Source organism: Vitis vinifera, chromosome 4 (assembly GCF_030704535.1).
Source record: "Vitis vinifera cultivar Pinot Noir 40024 chromosome 4, ASM3070453v1".
Taxonomy (NCBI): Eukaryota; Viridiplantae; Streptophyta; class Magnoliopsida; order Vitales; family Vitaceae; genus Vitis; species Vitis vinifera.
Window position 1 is genome coordinate 13,409,247 of NC_081808.1, and position 17,299 is coordinate 13,426,545.

Sequence of the window (17,299 nt, forward strand, 5' to 3'; positions counted from 1 at the left end):
CTCAAACCTAGGTACAAAGTCAAGTACAAGAAATCAAGCCAATCTATGAGAAAAAAAAAGGAAAAATAAATAAATAAAAGAAAATTTTGAACAACCCAAATACATTATCTAGTAAGATAAGAATGCAATTGAGCGAAGTAACGTAAAAGAGAAAAAAGAACATTATGAAAAAAGGATGACTCCTAGAACATTTGACCCACAACCCTATCATTAGTCTAGTTGGGATTGACGGGGCTTGAACCCGCAGCTTCTGCCTTGCAAAGGCATTGCACTGACCAATTGAACTACAATCCCACATAAATAAGGTCACAACTGTCAATATAGGTAACCAAACAAGTTGTACAAATAACACTTAACAACTCAATCTTCATAATAACAAATACTTAAGTTTAATTTCATTATATTGAATGACATACAATTCTTTTGTAGAAGTACTTATAAATCAAGTATCTTCAAATCAAACAAAATATGCTCATATCCATGCGCGGGGAAAAAATGATTCATATTAAGGCAGAAAAGTAAAAAAGAAATATCAGTTACTATTAGATGTCAATCTCATATCCCACATTATATTATTTCATGCAGAAACCAAAAGAATGATCAGCCCAAAACCATAATGAATTCAAAATCATTATAAGTTCCCCTCCTTAGAAAAGCTTTTGAACAAGTTCCTAATGAAACAAAAAAGATAATTTAATGTAGACAGTGAATGAAAGAAAAACTACGCCTAAAGCTTGACAAGGTTTAGTTTACTAAGAAATAGTTCTTGCAAGCTATCTCGACAAGAAGGTAGTGCAGATTGCTCAGAGAAGTTACTGTAAGAAAGATCTATTTCACTACAAAAACACAAATGACTCTTTAAACACAATATAACTCCATGAAAGCTAATATACAAAACACTATGAAAGAATTGTATAAGTTATAAGTGCTAAAGAAGATTGTATGCGGAATTTAATCTAATTTGCAACTAATAGCTAACAAGTAGTTAGGAGCTTTTCTAATGAGAACATTTCTTTGACCCATTGCAGATAGAGGGATGCAAATAGCAAGAATAGAATCAGCAATCAAACTCCATAGAGGTCAGAGATGAATGTGTTCGTACAGGGGAGTTCATGTGTATGCATGTGTACAACCTTACCTATGTATGGTTGGGTAGATAAAAACAAAGGTAATAGATAACAAAAGATGGACATCAAATCTCAAGCAAAATTAACTCAAGATGCTGGATGAAAAACATACGTGCGGCTCTGCCTTCCCTTGATTCCATCTGGAATATTTCCATTAAGCCGGTTGCCTGTTAGACACCTAATCAGCACGCAAAAATGGTTTATTGTTAGAGCTTTCCAACGTAACAGAACATGGGGAGCACAAAATAATAATGAATGTAGATGTAGAAAGACCTATTAAAGAAAATGAATGTAGATGTAGAAAGAACTATTAAATAATAATGCACTGATAGGGAATTAAACCTAGTTATGAACCATGGCAGGGTACTATTTTACCACTAGACCACTAATGCAACTTTTGTTATTATCTCAAAATGTTCTGCAGGAGAAGATGGAGAAAAAATTGAAATTTTCACAAGGGTAATCCCCATAGGTATTGAAAGCCCTTGCCCCAAGTGATGCAGTCTATTAATGCACCAGACTTGTGGCCACCTCCATAACCCATATAGCTGGGGGCAAGTGAGTATACCTGCTACTCATAACCAGGCAAATGTATGACCCCAGAACAATTATAAGAATGAACTAATAGTGTATAGTTTTAACCCCTCTATCAATTTTTATGATAGACACAACATAGATAGGGAAGACTTCTATGCATTACAATTACACATCTCCTAAGTTTCTGTTTCTTACATGACCTCCACGTTTGTTAGGCCATCAAGATTTGGAATCTCTCCGTTCAACTTGTTGAAGCTGAGATCTCTGTGAGAAAACAACAGTACAAATGTCATAATAAAGCACCAAATTAGAAGTTCAGCCAAATGATGGCTTAATTGATTTGGTGCAATATAAATCTCAAGAGATAAAAGGTCCTTAGTCTGAAGATAGAGGGGTAAAGAAAAGAGGCATAACTCATTGATAGACATAGAATTACTGACCCCTAGATCAGCCATTTATCCCCATTCTTAATAATAATAAAGTCAGGGTGTGTATATTATCATTTGAGGGTCAATTTAATCTCACAAAAGTATTTTGGCACAGAAAAACCACCTAACAAATTCAATAAGAGGGGAGGATGAATTACAAGAGGAAAGGATCCCTTCGCAAAAGGGACAGAGAAAAAAGAGCTTCCAACTAAGGAGTCAAAAGATAAAAATATAGTTTAGACCCAAAGGAGTTGGTAATTTCCATCAACATATAGTCTCCCAATATAGCTTTAGCCCATATTGTAAAATATTTGTCTTTCCTATTTTTTCTACCTTCATATGTAAAAATAAAAATGTAGAAAAAAAAAAAGGCACAATTTGCCTTAATGATTAAAGGTCAAGGGTAAAGGGAAGGAACAAGAAGAGGAAGCCCCTTACATGGTAGCCCACAATACAAGTTCTTACTGTAGAAAGCTAATGATACTTGACATAATCCACTACTCCAACCATTTAGGGACAACAAATTTGCCATAAAAGAAAAAGAAAGAGGAAAAGAAATGCATGGTAGAGTTACAAAAATCTCAATTCTGTCATCTCTACTATATATGTGGGGATTGGTCCTGAGATATTACAACCCCTCAACATCCTGCAACATAAACTAAGTCCATGTAAGTACTAGTGCTAGAGAGTGTGAATTACTTTGCTTTAGAGCATTTTTTAATCATAAATACCACTTAAAACCTGTACATTCTTTTCATGCTTCTTCTTAGGGGTGGAAAAGTGGAACCCTCTCCATTTAAGTCACTAATTATTCTGCATAGAATCCCATCAACAAAAAAAATGGCAAAATGCTACTCTTGTCAGTAATATACTGCATTTACACAACTCTCTTAGATTAATTTTTTCAAAAAGTGGAACAAAGATGATTAATTCCAAATCATTGTATTAGCTTTTACCAGTGTCTTGATGCAACAGTATGGCCATTGTTACTCTAATGAATGAAGGAAAACATCCACCAAGGAAAATGAATTCCTTTATAAAATTTGAGTTTCTTTTGTACTCATCGTGCCTTTCAACTGGGATTGATATGAATTAAGGAAAAAAGAAAAATCAAACACCCTTGGTTGTTGGAAAAAAATATTAATCTTTATAAGAAGAAAGACATTTATATTTTGATCAACAATATAATTAAATCCCACCCTTCCATATGCTTTATATCCATTCTATTAGAATGTGGTAATTGCAGAATAATTCCTTTGCCTTTCCCAGCAAAGAAAATCAACTAGAGAAGACAGAATCATAGATTCGGCTGTAGTGCATCAACTGAATGTGGCTCATGACAACCCAAAAGATTGGTTTTGAATCCATGGATACAGGTCCTTTTAATACCTTTGCAGCACCAGTAAATCCATGGTAGTTGTGGTACGTGTTTAGCTGGAACCAGAAAGATTCAGTGATAGAACCATCCCTACAATTAATTTTATTATTATTATTATTATTATTATTATTATTATTATTTTTGTGTAACTAATCAAAAGGGAAAGCAGAAACTTTATTGGCATGCAGAGTAACATGATAGAGCCAATTAGAGAAGCTCTCATTTTTTATTGGACTGAGGAAGTGTTAGAATCCAGGTTTATTGTCCTGATTTTTTTCCAGATGACTTAGGTCAAGCATGCTTCAAGTATGAAGATAGGTGGCCAACTATCTCAGCAAGATCATGGACAGAATGACCTTCAGCCTTGTTCTCAAACAGAGAAAGGAAAAAAAACAGAAAATTAAGACAATCCCAATAATGATGTATTAGTTAAATTACAGTTCTGTAAGATTAGGTACAACTTATAGATTTCCTTTTGTATATTTATACCCAAAGTTAAAAAGTAAATAACCTACATTTCATGATAACAACAAAAATAAAAATAGAAGTATCTATTTAAAAAAAACAAAAAGAAATTGAGCAGAGTGTATCAATATGTTACTAGTGCCTTATTTTTCTAGTACATGATGAAGCATGTATAACTTGCAGCCAATTTTCTGAAAGCAACCTGCAGCCTTATTTTCTACCACTTTCTATACAATATATTTAGCTAGAGATCAAGAATCAAATGTCAGTTGTATTATAGCCTCGAATTATGTGGGTTAGGCTTTTTTTAACAATGGAAAATCATGATTTTCGGAGGCATGTTTCTACCAGTGATAGACCAATGTTGAGCTAAAATGACCAATGAACTTAAAAATAGTTTTTTTTTTTTCTTGCATTGCGCTATCCTCCTTTTGCTTCGGTTAGTTGGCTATTCATTTAGAGTGGACAACCAGGCAATTGCCTCCATTGAGACTTCCTACAACTCCAAAAGTATTTCCAACTTCTTCCTTAGTAAGCTATTAGTAGAAATGGCAGATATAAATAGATTGAGAGAGAGAGAGAGAGAGAGAGAGAGAGAGAGAGCATCACATACCCTGCCCTAGAACTCAGTTTACTAAACTGCTCCAAGATAGACATGAGGCATGTGTGTCTTAAGGAAATAGCATGGAAGGCTTCTGAAAGCTCATGCATTCTTGAAACATTTTCCAGTGATATATCCTTGAAAATAAAAATAAAAGAGTCACCAGGTGTCCACAATCTGATTCAAAGCAGTAAAGGAATTCATATCCAAAAAATCGAGCTCCTTAACTCACATGGGCAATGGTACACTCACAGGGACGCTTTATCCCTGCAACAGATACTGATCAGTAGCTATGAGGAGATCTTGTGCAATATCCAATATAATTTCTACAGATCCAGTGTATATAAATCTGTACAAAAATAGAATGTCAGTAAATAAGAAAAGCTCAAGTCAATTTGGAGATGGAGCAGTGATGCAGACAAGATTTAATTTCCATCTGAGTTGTCCAAGGCCTAATCTGGTTCTTGGTGTTAAACCTCATTCAGATAGATCAGGAATCATTGTCCTTCTGCAAGATAAAGCTAGAAGTAGAAGGTCTTCAAGTTTTCAAAGATGATAAATTGTTTAGGATGTTAACTAGATAGAATTGTAAAGGAGAATAAAGGAATCAAGGTGTAATTTTTTCTTCTCTCTAATGCAATAAGACAACAATAGACAATGCTAAACAAGTTAAAATCTTATTTATTCAAAGCAAGTCTTCGAGGGGCATATTGTTTCAAAAGAAAAAGAAAAAATTTAATGACATTAATCAGAAATCTTCCAGAGTCAAAAGCCCCCAAATGATGTGACAATCATATTCAAGTGTATTGATATTTACCCACCTCACCAACATTGCTCATGGCAAAGAAAAGTGTCCCTGCAACAAGGAGTGTATCACCAATTAGAGGTTTCAAACCTTCTAAGTGACAAATACAAGTTTGTGTGATAGTTGCTACTGTGCTAATAAATAATAATGTAAAATTTTCAGTAATGAATTAGAAAATGCCTCAATGACAAAACAAAGCTCTAGTTCTAGAATTTTCAGGTGGATTAAGTCATACTCTATTTTGCTGAATTTCATGATAGTTATGCACTAATTCTTGGAAGATAAAGGTTTTTGGCACCATAAAATTATGTCGCACATAACAGTCTATGCATGTTTTAGACCTTTAAGTTCAAAAGAGAGAAAAGATCATGGTGATACATTTTTTGTCCAAAGCCTAGATTCAGAAACTTCCATTTTCAAGGTTATCTTTCACTAAAAATTGCTACTTATTTGTTTCTGTTCATTTATTCATGAAAAAAATCATTATAATAATTGAATTGATGAATGGTAGGATGAGAAGGGAGAGGATTTTCACCTTTAGCTTTGATAGGGTTTTCTATCATGGATTTGAGCAAGTTGATGTCTATGAATTTCTAGCCCAGCTTTTTTTTTTTTTTTTGATAGGTAAGAAAAGTTCATGGTAAAAATCAAAATACCAAAGAACACGATGAAACTTCAAAAATTCAAAACCTAGAACTTTCTTACAGGTAGTTTTATTTGACTTAAAAAGATAAAAAACAATCTGTTTTTTTAATTACAATTTCTGCACAACTAAACAGCACATTAACAAACGAATGGACTAAAAAACACAAATCTACAATAACCATGAAAGAATCATCATCAAAAACTAATTCCCCAAAATAAAAAATCAGACCCGTGGAAAGAATAAATTAAAAATTAAAAACCAAAAAAGAACAAATCATAAAAAATAAAAATAAATAAAACAAAAGGACTCGGACTAAATTTTCTAAGAACCCTATTATTATTCTTGGTTTAAACCAAAACCTACGAATTTCATCACAATCATCAAGAACCTGAGTTCATAACTCACCTATAGGGGACCGAAAGTCTACCGATCCCGGCGAGCAAACTCCCAAGAACCTGATGCGAGTTTCTTTATCTTGCAGCAAACCTAAAGACTCCGACCTCTCGTGCTTCTTCCGTGGAGAGAATAAATTCAAAATTAAAAACCAAAAAGGAACAAATCATAAAAAACAAAAGGGCTCGGAGACCAAATTTTCCAAGAACCCGACTATTTTTCTTGGTTTAAAGCAAAACCGACATCATCAAGAAACCGGTGGGATTCAACTTACCTGTAGGACGGCGCAAGTCTGCCTATTCCGACGAGCAAACTTCCAAGAACCCTGATGCGAGTCCTCTATCTTGCAACAAACTTAAAGACTCCGACCTCTCGTGCTTCCTCTCCTCTCCTTGAAGAAGTCCTGATCCCAAGGAAGTGGTTTTGACGGCATGAAAACCCAGTCAATCGCATGGGCAGCCCCGCCCCTAGCTTAATCAGCCAACCACACAACCCTAACCCAAATCTAAGGTTTCCAAAATCCCACAACCACAAAACCACTACGCACTAAGCTGATTCCCCGAGCTTCCACACCAAGATCGAACCAAATCACATCGTGCCCTAGCCTCTCGGCCAATAAAACTCAAAAGTCCTCCGCCTTTCACTTCCCCTTCTTTCTGCTGCGCCCTAGATTCCACTTCTGGGAGACGCCACCATAGATGAGACACAAAAGCCTCGTCTTCCTACCTCCAGTTTCTTTCACTTTCTATGCTACCAAGGGAAAAAATTTGTTTTTGTTTGGAACGAGAAGGTGAGATCGTGACGACAATAAGGTACATAAAAGAGAAGAGGAGAAGAAAAGAGGTGAAAGAAAGGAAAGTCTCAGGACTAAAGAATGAGAATGGTATATCTATATCAGATCATCGGCTTCATTTAACCAGAATTTATATAATATTTTCATGTCCCAATAATTAATTTCATTTGTCCTAGTTTATTTATTTTCAAGGCCTATTTAGATATGTTTTTTTAAACTGGGACACATGGTAATTTTTAAATTTTGTTTTTTAAGATCGTTTCAAAATTAGAGAGAAAAAGAGTCATGACTAAGAGTATTTTGTTTATTTGTTTCAAAATTTTACTCTGGTTTTCATTAGTGTGAAAAAAATACACCAATTAATAAAAAAATAAACTGTAAATGAGGTAATGCAAGAACAACTTAATACCTTGCTAGGTTATTAATGAAGTATGTCTCCAATATGGGTAAATAAGAGACTAGTCCAAGCGTAGGTGCCATGACATTATATCTTATAATGAAGTCATGCATTAAAACCTGACATGGTAATAAGTTGTCATATTAGCACATGATAGATGAAAATATAATTAAAACAATAGTATAAACAATACATGTGACTCCACCAAACCTATTGCAAACCTTTTCAACCACAACTTCCATATTTCTCCATAGGAGTTGGATGAGTAGCATAGATAGCAACAATAACATTATCAGCAGCAGCATACCATCATGTTTCCTGGCAGCCAAAACTGTCAATTAAGATTTCTATTTGGATACATGACACCATATGCGTCAATTGGTTAATAGCAACATGGAACATAATGAATAAATATCTACTAAGTTTTGTTACAAGAATAGTTGAAAGGACGCATGATACCACTTTCAATGTAATTTTGCAACTAAGAGACATTTTCTTCAAGTCAACAACTAAGGTTTCAATAGTTGGATGAATTGCATAAATAAAATCAATAACATTATCAGTAACCGCATACCATAAGTTATCTAACAGCCAAAAACGGGTGATTAAGCTTTTCAGAATGCCAAATATCAGGGTCTCATTATTAGACAATAGGTTTTTCTTTCGCTCTTTAGAAAACTTGTAAGAGTAATGCATCCGATCCAAGCATGCAGTTCAAGCAACCTTGGAGTTGTTGAAACCAATATTAGACCCCAGAATGAGGACAATATTGAGAAGCAAAAAAGTATAGGTTTTAAAAGCAATCCAATGTGAGGCTACCCAATCAAGGATCAGTACATTATCAACAAATCGTAAGTAACTCGAGATGGAGAATCCACCTTTGGAAGAACGCTCAGATTGGGCCTAGGACTCTCCCCAAGATTTAATTTACAAGATAATGTGAGACTAGAGAAACCTTTGATTAATGAACATACATGATCAAACACGTCTTACTCTTCGAGACAGAAAAACTCTTTCCAAGAGAGATCAAATAATACATCTATTTGCATAAAAAGAAAAAAATATTAAAATCCTAAAAAAAAAAAAATGGTTAAAATATGCAAAATAACTAATGTCAATATCTTTACTTAGAAAAATGACTAATGAGAATAAAATAGATATTTGAATCTAACTTGGAAAGTGAAAACTTAACTCAAATACACAGAATAGTTGAATTTGATGCACAAGAGAGAGTTTGTTCACCAGGTATCAAATAAAAATTATTAAAAAATAATATAAAAAAAACAATGGATTACTCAAATGTTCAATTGATTATTAATTTTAATTTTTTATTTTTGCTTTTCTTCCCATTTCTCATGGTTGAGAATATTTGAGGGTTTTATCAATTGTTGATGGGAAAAAACACCATTGATAAGAAAACTGAATATAAATCATGAACCAAAAGATTTACCCCACTTGTTTAGATGCCATGAATTTGTAGGATAATTAAAGAAAACAAACTTTTCTTGATATATATGGTAACAAACACATTCTCCACGGCTTCATAAGTGGACTAGTCCTAAGAAAATACAGGACAACCTGTGTTGGCTAAAATCAACTTTGCAAATCTATCAACGAGCTCCACAAGAAAGCAACGTCTGATATTTATAGCCCCAACTTTGTCCTTCACATAGTCTTTTCGGTTTGTCCTTCCAACCTCTATGATAGGAGAACCAACCAAACTACCAACAACACATGATTGCACCATATAGTGGTATTTGGTAGCACATGTCCCCATTAAATCACAGAGAGCATCTTTTGTCTTTCAATCTTTTAACAGTATTGTGTTCTTAACCATAGTGTACAAGAGATGTAAATTAAACCTACAAAGATAAACATGCAAAATAAAATTAAAACAAATCCAACTACTCACCCAACTTGATTTACAACAAAAAATAAGTAATTTGCATATGGTCTCATGGAGTTAACCCCTCTGTTGTTTCCAATTCCAAGAGTGTATAGGTTGTTTCTTCTTACAACTAGTACTGCCTAAATCCATTACAAGAACACTTTCATAAATTAGTAGCAACTTCCCAATATGACACACATGCACATAAAATGGAAGAGTACCTTGGGGTTGTTGTTGGGAAAAAAAAAGTATAGATTTTAAAAGCATTTCGATGCAAGGCCACCTGATCAAGAATTAGTACATCATCAACATGATCATTAGAAACTCAAAAAAGAGAATTCAGATTTGGAAGAACACTGAGATTGGACCTAAGACTATACAACATCTACTTTACATTTTACAAGAAAGGGTAAGACTAGAGAAGCCATTGATTATGGAATACACATCAAATGCATCTTGCTCTTCAACATAGAAAAACACTGCATCAAAGATATTAAATGATACTCATACAAGTTTGAGTAAGAAGAAAAACAGATTAAAACCACAAAATATGGTTAATATGTACAAAAAATGTGACGACCCACCCTTGCAAGCGCCATCCACGCAAGACAACGTCTCTTCCCTAGTCTGAAGACTGAGATGTAGATACTATCCTATGAAAGAAAATTAACTTGTGACAAGATATACTATGTCAAAGCAATACAAGGATGCATATTAAAGGAACTATAAATTCATTACTATGTCCGAGATAAACAGTTTTGCATACATAAAAGCTGGTCTTAAGGGATCGAAAACTTGTACATACCTAAGAAAATGGCTACATGCCAGTAGTCTATCCAAAAAGAAGCAAAAGGAAACGACAACAACATTTATATGCCTTGTTGACTATCCTCCATACCTTGCTTGGTATTTGGTTCTACTAGGTCCTCATCTAAAAAATTTAGGGAACTACAAAGTGAATAACTCAGTGAATGATCATATAATACAGGTTGTAGTGTGGTCAGTCCAAAGTAGAAAGAGGAGTTTTATCATGTAGGTAACACTCAACGTAGATAATATATGGTATAACAATCAAGTAGACATGCAACATTGGACTACCCGATGTATAATCAATCAAACACATGCATAATCCATGGCTACAATGTCACTCCAACTCTCGACACATATGCAATATAACTGCTACAATGCCCTTTCCTTCATCAGCATGTATCACATATGCAACCGCAGGCGACATATGTCTCAAATATCATGGTGCCTTATAGACACAATATCCCTACATCTCTCGACACACTTCTCATACAAACTGCTCTAGTGCCCCTTTATCTCTTGGCATAAAAGATTACTAGGTTAATTGGCTACAGTGCACCCCTCCATTTCTACGGCACGATATAGGTCTAGGGTAAATTACAATCGCATCCATAGTAATAATGTAAAATACCATAATGACAACACCAGTGATTTTTAGTGAATGGTACGTTAATATGAAATATATTCCCTTCATCTAACATATACAAAAGAATAGCATATATGCATATAAAAATATCCAACACTCCAATTCACAAAATAACATATGTTCCCAAAAGCATAATAAAATATTAAAATTCAAAGGAAATTTAAATTTCAAAAATAGTGGGAAAAAAAACTATTTTCACCTTATAAATGAATTTTGTTGAATTTTAAGAAAAAATCTAGTCTAAACTTCCAAAACCAATGCCAATGTCAGGCTAAAAGGTTTTAGCTCAATACCTCCATCATGAAGGATGAGATTACTTACCACACATTCAAATGTCAAGGTTTGTAAATTCCATGTGGAGTTTAAACAAAATCTTCAAATAATGTGAGGAACTTAGACATAGCTATGAGAAGTGAAGAGGGAGAGCTACACCTCTTGCATCAAACCAAAATTTCTACAAAGCATCGACAACAAAGGTGCACAGTGGCCAATCAAGCTCTTCTCCACAGAAACACCATAAACAATTTCAATCTCTGCCCTTTAGGAAGCAAAATCAATTATTGCATCTTAAGAAACATCAAGACCAAACTCAGCATAAAAACCATTCTCCTACAAAGCACCATCCAAGAAAGTGGAATCAGTCAGAACAAGTAAAAAACCATAGATCTTATATTTAATTATAATAAGCCTCACATGTGTAACCTATGTAATAAATATCTAAATGCTCATCTAACTAGACAATGTGATTTTCTCAGTCATCTATTGTAAGAATTTTCATAGTTTTCGATTAGATGATATGGAATAATCTAATAACAATACTTGAGGACAATAGATGATACCATTCTCTTGCAAGACACCATCAAAGGGACCGAGATCAATCAAAAGAGGTTCTAGTAAAGAAAAATTGAAATGATTAAATGCTTTCATACTCAATAATTCCAACCTTGATATCATACTCAATTTTCTCAATGTATTAAAGAAATGAAAAATAATTCCAACCTTGTATCTCAGTTTTTCTAAAACACTTGTTCCAATGCATGAAATGATTTTAATTCAATGCCTACATCATGAAGAATGGGATTATTTACCACACTTTTAAATGCCAAGTTTCACAAATTCCATGTGACATTTAAATAGAATCTTCAAAGAGTGTGAGGAACAAAGACAAGCTGTGAGAAGTGAGAGTTGAAACAACATTAGCTTGATCTATAATAAAAGTGTGTCTGAAAACTTTCAGTCTAGACACAGTAAGGTCCAGCCTTGATCTACTAGTTTGTAGATAAGGATCAAGCTATAATTTGGTATTAGTTTCTGGAAAGAAGTAGAGAAAATCAACAGCATCAACTTGATAAAGTTTACGTATACCTTAATATGTGCATACCTACTGTCTCTCTTTGATCAATAAAATAATCACACCCCGCCATATTAAGGATATATGAAATGTACATAGGAAGCTCATAGAATGGAAACAACCCTCCTAAAAAATAATTAAATCAGATCAATTCTTATCTGACATGCAAAAACTGAAAAACATAAAATTTATATATAAAGTAAACTCCAAGCTCTATAATTTTTCTGCGCAACACACAAAAGTTGCCCCCAGAATTAGTTTCAACTGCTCCAACATTTCCCTTTTTGGAAACAAAAATGTTTCTGGCAAAACCATTTTCATTTATAATACCCAACAAGCTATAAATATGAAATAACTTGAAAATAATGTCTGATGCTAGGTTTTGATTTGTCTTCTTCCAAGGGCATGTGCTCAAAATCCTTTTAATCAAATATTTCAGTTTGGAAATATATATCCAAAAAAACCTGTTTACTGGAAGAGGAAGACTTCTTGATTCAACTAGTTGCTGCACATAATACATCTTTTGGTGCAGAGTTTATGCTTCTTACCTCTCATTGTCCAAGAAATTTTTCCTCCAACGTTTGAGTGTCTGGTGATAATGTATTCTTATGTTTTCCAGATGCTCCACACTGCATTTACACAACTCTCTTAGATTAATTTTTTCAGAAAGTGGAAGAAAAATGATTAATTCCAAACCATTGTATTAGCTTTTACCAGTGTCTTGATGCAACAGTATGGCCATTGTTACTCTAATGAATGAAGGAAAACATCCACCAAGGAAAATGAATTCCTTTATAAAATTTGAGTTTCTTCTGTACTCATCGTGCCTTTCAACTGGAATTGATATGAATTAAGGAAAAAAGAAAAATCAAACACCCTTGGTTGTTGGAAAAAAATATTAATCTTTATAAGAAGAAAGACATTTATATTTTGATCAACAATATAATTAAATCCCACCCTTCCATATGCTCTACATCCATTCTATTAGAATGTGGTATTTGCAGAATAATTCCTTTGCCTTTCCCAGCAAAGAAAATCAACTAGAGAAGACAGAATCATAGATTCGGCTGTAGTGCATCAACTGAATGTGGCTCATGACAACCCAAAAGATTGGTTTTGAATCCATGGATACAGGTCCTTTTAATACCTTTGCAGCACCAGTGCTGCTGGGAATAATATTGAAGGAGGCAGCTCTGCCACCTCTCCAATCCTAATGGTTTTCTAAATCCATGGTAGTTGTGGTACGTGTTTAGCTGTAACTAATCAAAAGGGAAAGCAGAAACTTTATTATTTTCTGTAACTAATCAAAAGGGAAAGCAGAAACTTTATTATTTTCTGTAACTAATCAAAAGGGAAAGCAGAAACTTTATTGGCATGCAGAGTAACATGATAGAGCCAATTAGAGAAGCTCTCATTTTTTATTGGACTGAGGAAGTGTTAGAATCCAGGTTTATTGTCCTGATTTTTTTCCATGTGACTTAGGTCAAGCATGCTTCAAGTATGAAGATAGGTGGGCAACTATCTCAGCAAGATCATGGACAGAATGACCTTTAGCCTTGTTCTCAAACAGAGAAAGGAAAAAAAACAGAAAATTAAGACAATCCCAATAATGATGTATTAGTTAAATTACAGTTCTGTAAGATTAGGTACAACTTATAGATTTCCTTTTGTATATTTATACCCAAAGTTAAAAAGTAAATAACCTACATTTCATGATAGCAACAAAAATAAAAATAGAAATATCTATTTTAAAAAAACAAAAAGAAATTGAGAAGAGTGTATCAATATGTTACTAGTGCCTTATTTTCTAGTACATGATGAAGCATGTATAACCTACAGCCAATTTTCTGAAAGCAACCTGCAGCCTTATTTTCTACCACTTTTTGTACAATATATTTAGCTAGAGATCAAGAATCAAATGTCAGTTGTATTATAGCCTCGAATTATGTGGGTTAGGCTTTTTTTAAAAATGGAAAATCATGATTTTCGGAGGCATGTTTCTACCAGTGATAGACCAATGTTGAGCTAAAATGACCAATGAACTTAAAAATAGTTTTTTTTCTTGCATTGCGCTATCCTCCTTTTGCTTCGGTTAGTTGGGTATTCATTTAGAGTGGGCAATAGTACACATGTGAATCATTTGTATTGAATTATATTAATTCATATATCAAAAGCTAGCTAAAGATTTTTGTAAGACAAATATTTAGGCTTCCAGGCAATTGCCTCCATTGAGACTTCCCACAACTCCAAAAGTATTTCCAACTTCTTCCTTAGTAAGCTATTAGTAGAAATGGCAGTTATACATAGATATATAGAGAGAGAGAGAGCATCACATACCCTGCCCTAGAACTCAGTTTACTAAACTGCTCCAAGATAGACATGAGGCATGTGTGTCTTAAGGAAATAGCATGGAAGGCTTCTGAAAGCTCATGCATTCTTGAAACATTTTCCAGTGATATATCCTTGAAAATAAAAATAAAAGAGTCACCAGGTGTCCACAATCTGATTCAAAGCAGTAAAGGAATTCATATCCAAAAAATCGAGCTCCTTAACTCACATGGGCAATGGTACACTCACAGGGACGCTTTATCCCTGCAACAGATACTGATCAGTAGCTATGAGGAGATCTTGTGCAATATCCAATATAATTTCTACAGATCCAGTGTATATAAATCTGTACAAAAATAGAATGTCAGTAAATAAGAAAAGCTCAAGTCAATTTGGAGATGGAGCAGTGATGCAGACAAGATTTAATTTCCATCTGAGTTGTCCAAGGCCTAATTTGGTTCTTGGTGTTAAACCTCATTCAGATAGATCAGGAATCATTGTCCTTCTGCAAGATAAAGCTAGAAGTAGAAGATCTTCAAGTTTTCAAAGATGATAAATTGTTTAGGTTGTTGACTAGATAGAACTGAAAAGGAGAATAAGGGAATCAAGGTGTAATTTTTTCTTCTCTCTAATATAATAAGACAACAATAGACAATGCTAAACAAGTTAAAATCTTATTGATTCAAAGCAAGTCTTCAAGGGGCATATTGTTTCAAAAGAAAAAGAAAAAATTTAATGACATTAATCAGAAATCTTCCAGAGTCAAAAGCCCCCAAATGATGTGACAATCATATTCAAGTGTATTGATATTTACCCACCTCACCAACATTGCTCATGGCAAAGAAAAGTGTCCCTGCAACAAGGAGTGTATCACCAATTAGAGGTTTCAAACCTTCTAAGTGACAAATACAAGTTTGTGTGATAGTTGATACTGTGCTAATAAATAATAATGTAAAATTTTCAGTAATGAATTAGAAAATGCCTCAATGACAAAACAAAGCTCTAGTTCTAGAATTTTCAGGTGGATTAAGTCATACTCTATTTTGCTGAATTTCATGATAGTTATGCACTAATTCTTGGAAGATAAAGGTTTTTGGCACCATAAAAATATGTCGCACATAACAGTCTATGCATGATTTAGACCTTTAAGTTCAAAAGAGAGAAGAGATCATGGTGATACAGTTTTTGTCCAAAGCCTAGATTCAGAAACTTCCATTTTCAAGGTTATCTTTCACTAAAAATTGCTACTTATCTGTTTCTGTTCATTTATTCATGAAAAAAATCATTATAATAATTGAATTGATGAATGGTAGGATGAGAAGGGAGAGGATTTTTACCTTAGCTTTGATAGGGTTTTCTATCATGGATTTGAGCAAGTTGATGTCTATGAATTTCTAGCCCAGCCTTTTTTTTTTTTTTTTTGATAGGTAAAAAAAGTTCATGGTAAATCAAAATACCAAAGAACACGATGAAACTTCAAAAATTCAAAACCTAGAACTTTCTTACAGGTAGTTTTATTTGACTTAAAAAGATTAAAAAACTATCTGTTTTTTTAATTACAATTTCTGCACAACTAAACAGCACATTAACAAACGAATGGACTAAAAAAAAACAGATCTACAATAACCATGAAAGAATCATCATCAAAAACTAATTCCCCAAAACAAAGAATCAGACCCGTGGAGAGAATAAATTAAAAATTAAAAATTAAAAACCAAAAAAGAACAAATCATAAAAAATAAAAACAAAAGGACTCGGATCCAATTTTCTAAGAACCCTATTATTATTCTTGGTTTAAACCAAAACCTACGAATTTCATCACAATCATCAAGAACCCGGATTCATAACTCACCTGTAGGGGGGCGAAAGTCTACCGATCCCGGCGAGCAAACTCCCAAGAACCTGATGCGAGTCCCTCTATCTTGCAGCTAACCTAAAGACTCAGACCTCTCGTGCTTCTTCCGTGAGAGAATAAATTCAAAATTAAAAACCAAAAAGGAACAAATCATAAAAAACAAAAGGGTTCGGAGACCAAATTTTCCAAGAACCCGACTATTTTTCTTGGTTTAAAGCAAAACCGACGTCATCAAGAACCCGGTGGGATTCAACTCACCTGTAGGACGGCGCAAGTCTGCCGATTCCTGCGAGCAAACTCCCAAGAACCCTGATGCGAGTCCTCTATCTTGCAGCAAACTTAAAGACTCCGACCTCTCGTGCTTCCTCTCCTCTCCTTGAAGAAGTCCTTCCGATCCCAAGGCAGTGGTTTTGACAGCATGAAAACCCAGTCAATCGCAAGGGCAGCCCCGCCCCCAGCTTAATCAGCCAACCACACAACCCTGACCCAAATCTAAGGTTTCCAAAATCCCACAACCACAAAACCACTACGCAATAAGTTGATTCCCCGAGCTTCCACATCGAGATCGAACCAAATCACACCGTGCCCTAGCCTCTCGGCCAATAAAACTCAAAAGTCCTCCGCCTTTCACTTCCCCTTCCTTCCGCCGCGCCTTAGATTCTACTTCGGGGGGACGCCACCATAGATGAGACACAAAAGCCTCGTCTTCCTACCTCCAGTTTCTTTCACTTTCTAAGCTAGCAGGGGAAAAAATTTGTTTGGAACGAGACGGTGAGATCGTGACGACAGTAAGGTGCATAAAAGAGAAGGGAGAAGAAAAAGAGGTGAAAGAGAGGAAAGTCTCGAGACTAAAG

At 34.4% G+C, this 17,299-nt stretch overlaps 1 protein-coding gene across 11 annotated transcripts; it reads right to left on the reverse strand.

The window, feature by feature from the left end:
- Positions 1 to 687: 687 nt before the first annotated feature.
- On the reverse strand, positions 688 to 17,299 carry LOC132253638 (probable LRR receptor-like serine/threonine-protein kinase At1g07650). Of its 11 annotated transcripts, XR_009465519.1 has the most exons (14): positions 16,704 to 17,299; positions 16,443 to 16,548; positions 15,409 to 15,443; positions 14,820 to 14,936; positions 14,600 to 14,724; positions 12,977 to 13,096; positions 12,811 to 12,891; positions 9,680 to 11,520; positions 7,792 to 7,888; positions 7,583 to 7,689; positions 6,655 to 7,130; positions 6,393 to 6,498; positions 5,358 to 5,392; positions 4,773 to 4,885 (listed from the first exon to the last, which is right to left on the reverse strand). XR_009465519.1 is itself a non-coding variant. In XM_059736330.1 (10 exons), the coding sequence occupies exons 5-10, from the start codon at positions 5,373 to 5,375 to the stop codon at positions 728 to 730; spliced, it is 417 nt and encodes a 138-aa protein (XP_059592313.1). In that variant the 5' UTR covers positions 5,376 to 5,392; positions 6,393 to 6,498; positions 6,655 to 7,130; positions 7,583 to 7,689; positions 7,792 to 9,668; the 3' UTR covers positions 688 to 727. The 11 variants fall into 11 exon arrangements, 2 of the variants coding, with proteins under 2 accessions (XP_059592313.1, XP_059592314.1); XR_009465520.1 differs by having other exon boundaries at positions 4,773 to 5,392; positions 14,820 to 14,854; positions 15,414 to 15,443; XR_009465517.1 differs by having other exon boundaries at positions 4,773 to 5,392; positions 14,820 to 14,854.

Coding starts and splice junctions, on each gene's coding strand:
- LOC132253638 (XM_059736330.1), bottom strand. Junction 4,674..4,768: donor GTGAGTGTACCATTGCCCAT/GTGAGTTAAGGA, acceptor TTTATTTTCAAG/GATATATCACTGGAAAATGT. Junction 837..1,239: donor AAGGGAAGGCAGAGCCGCAC/GTATGTTTTTCA, acceptor GTGTTTTTGTAG/TGAAATAGATCTTTCTTACA.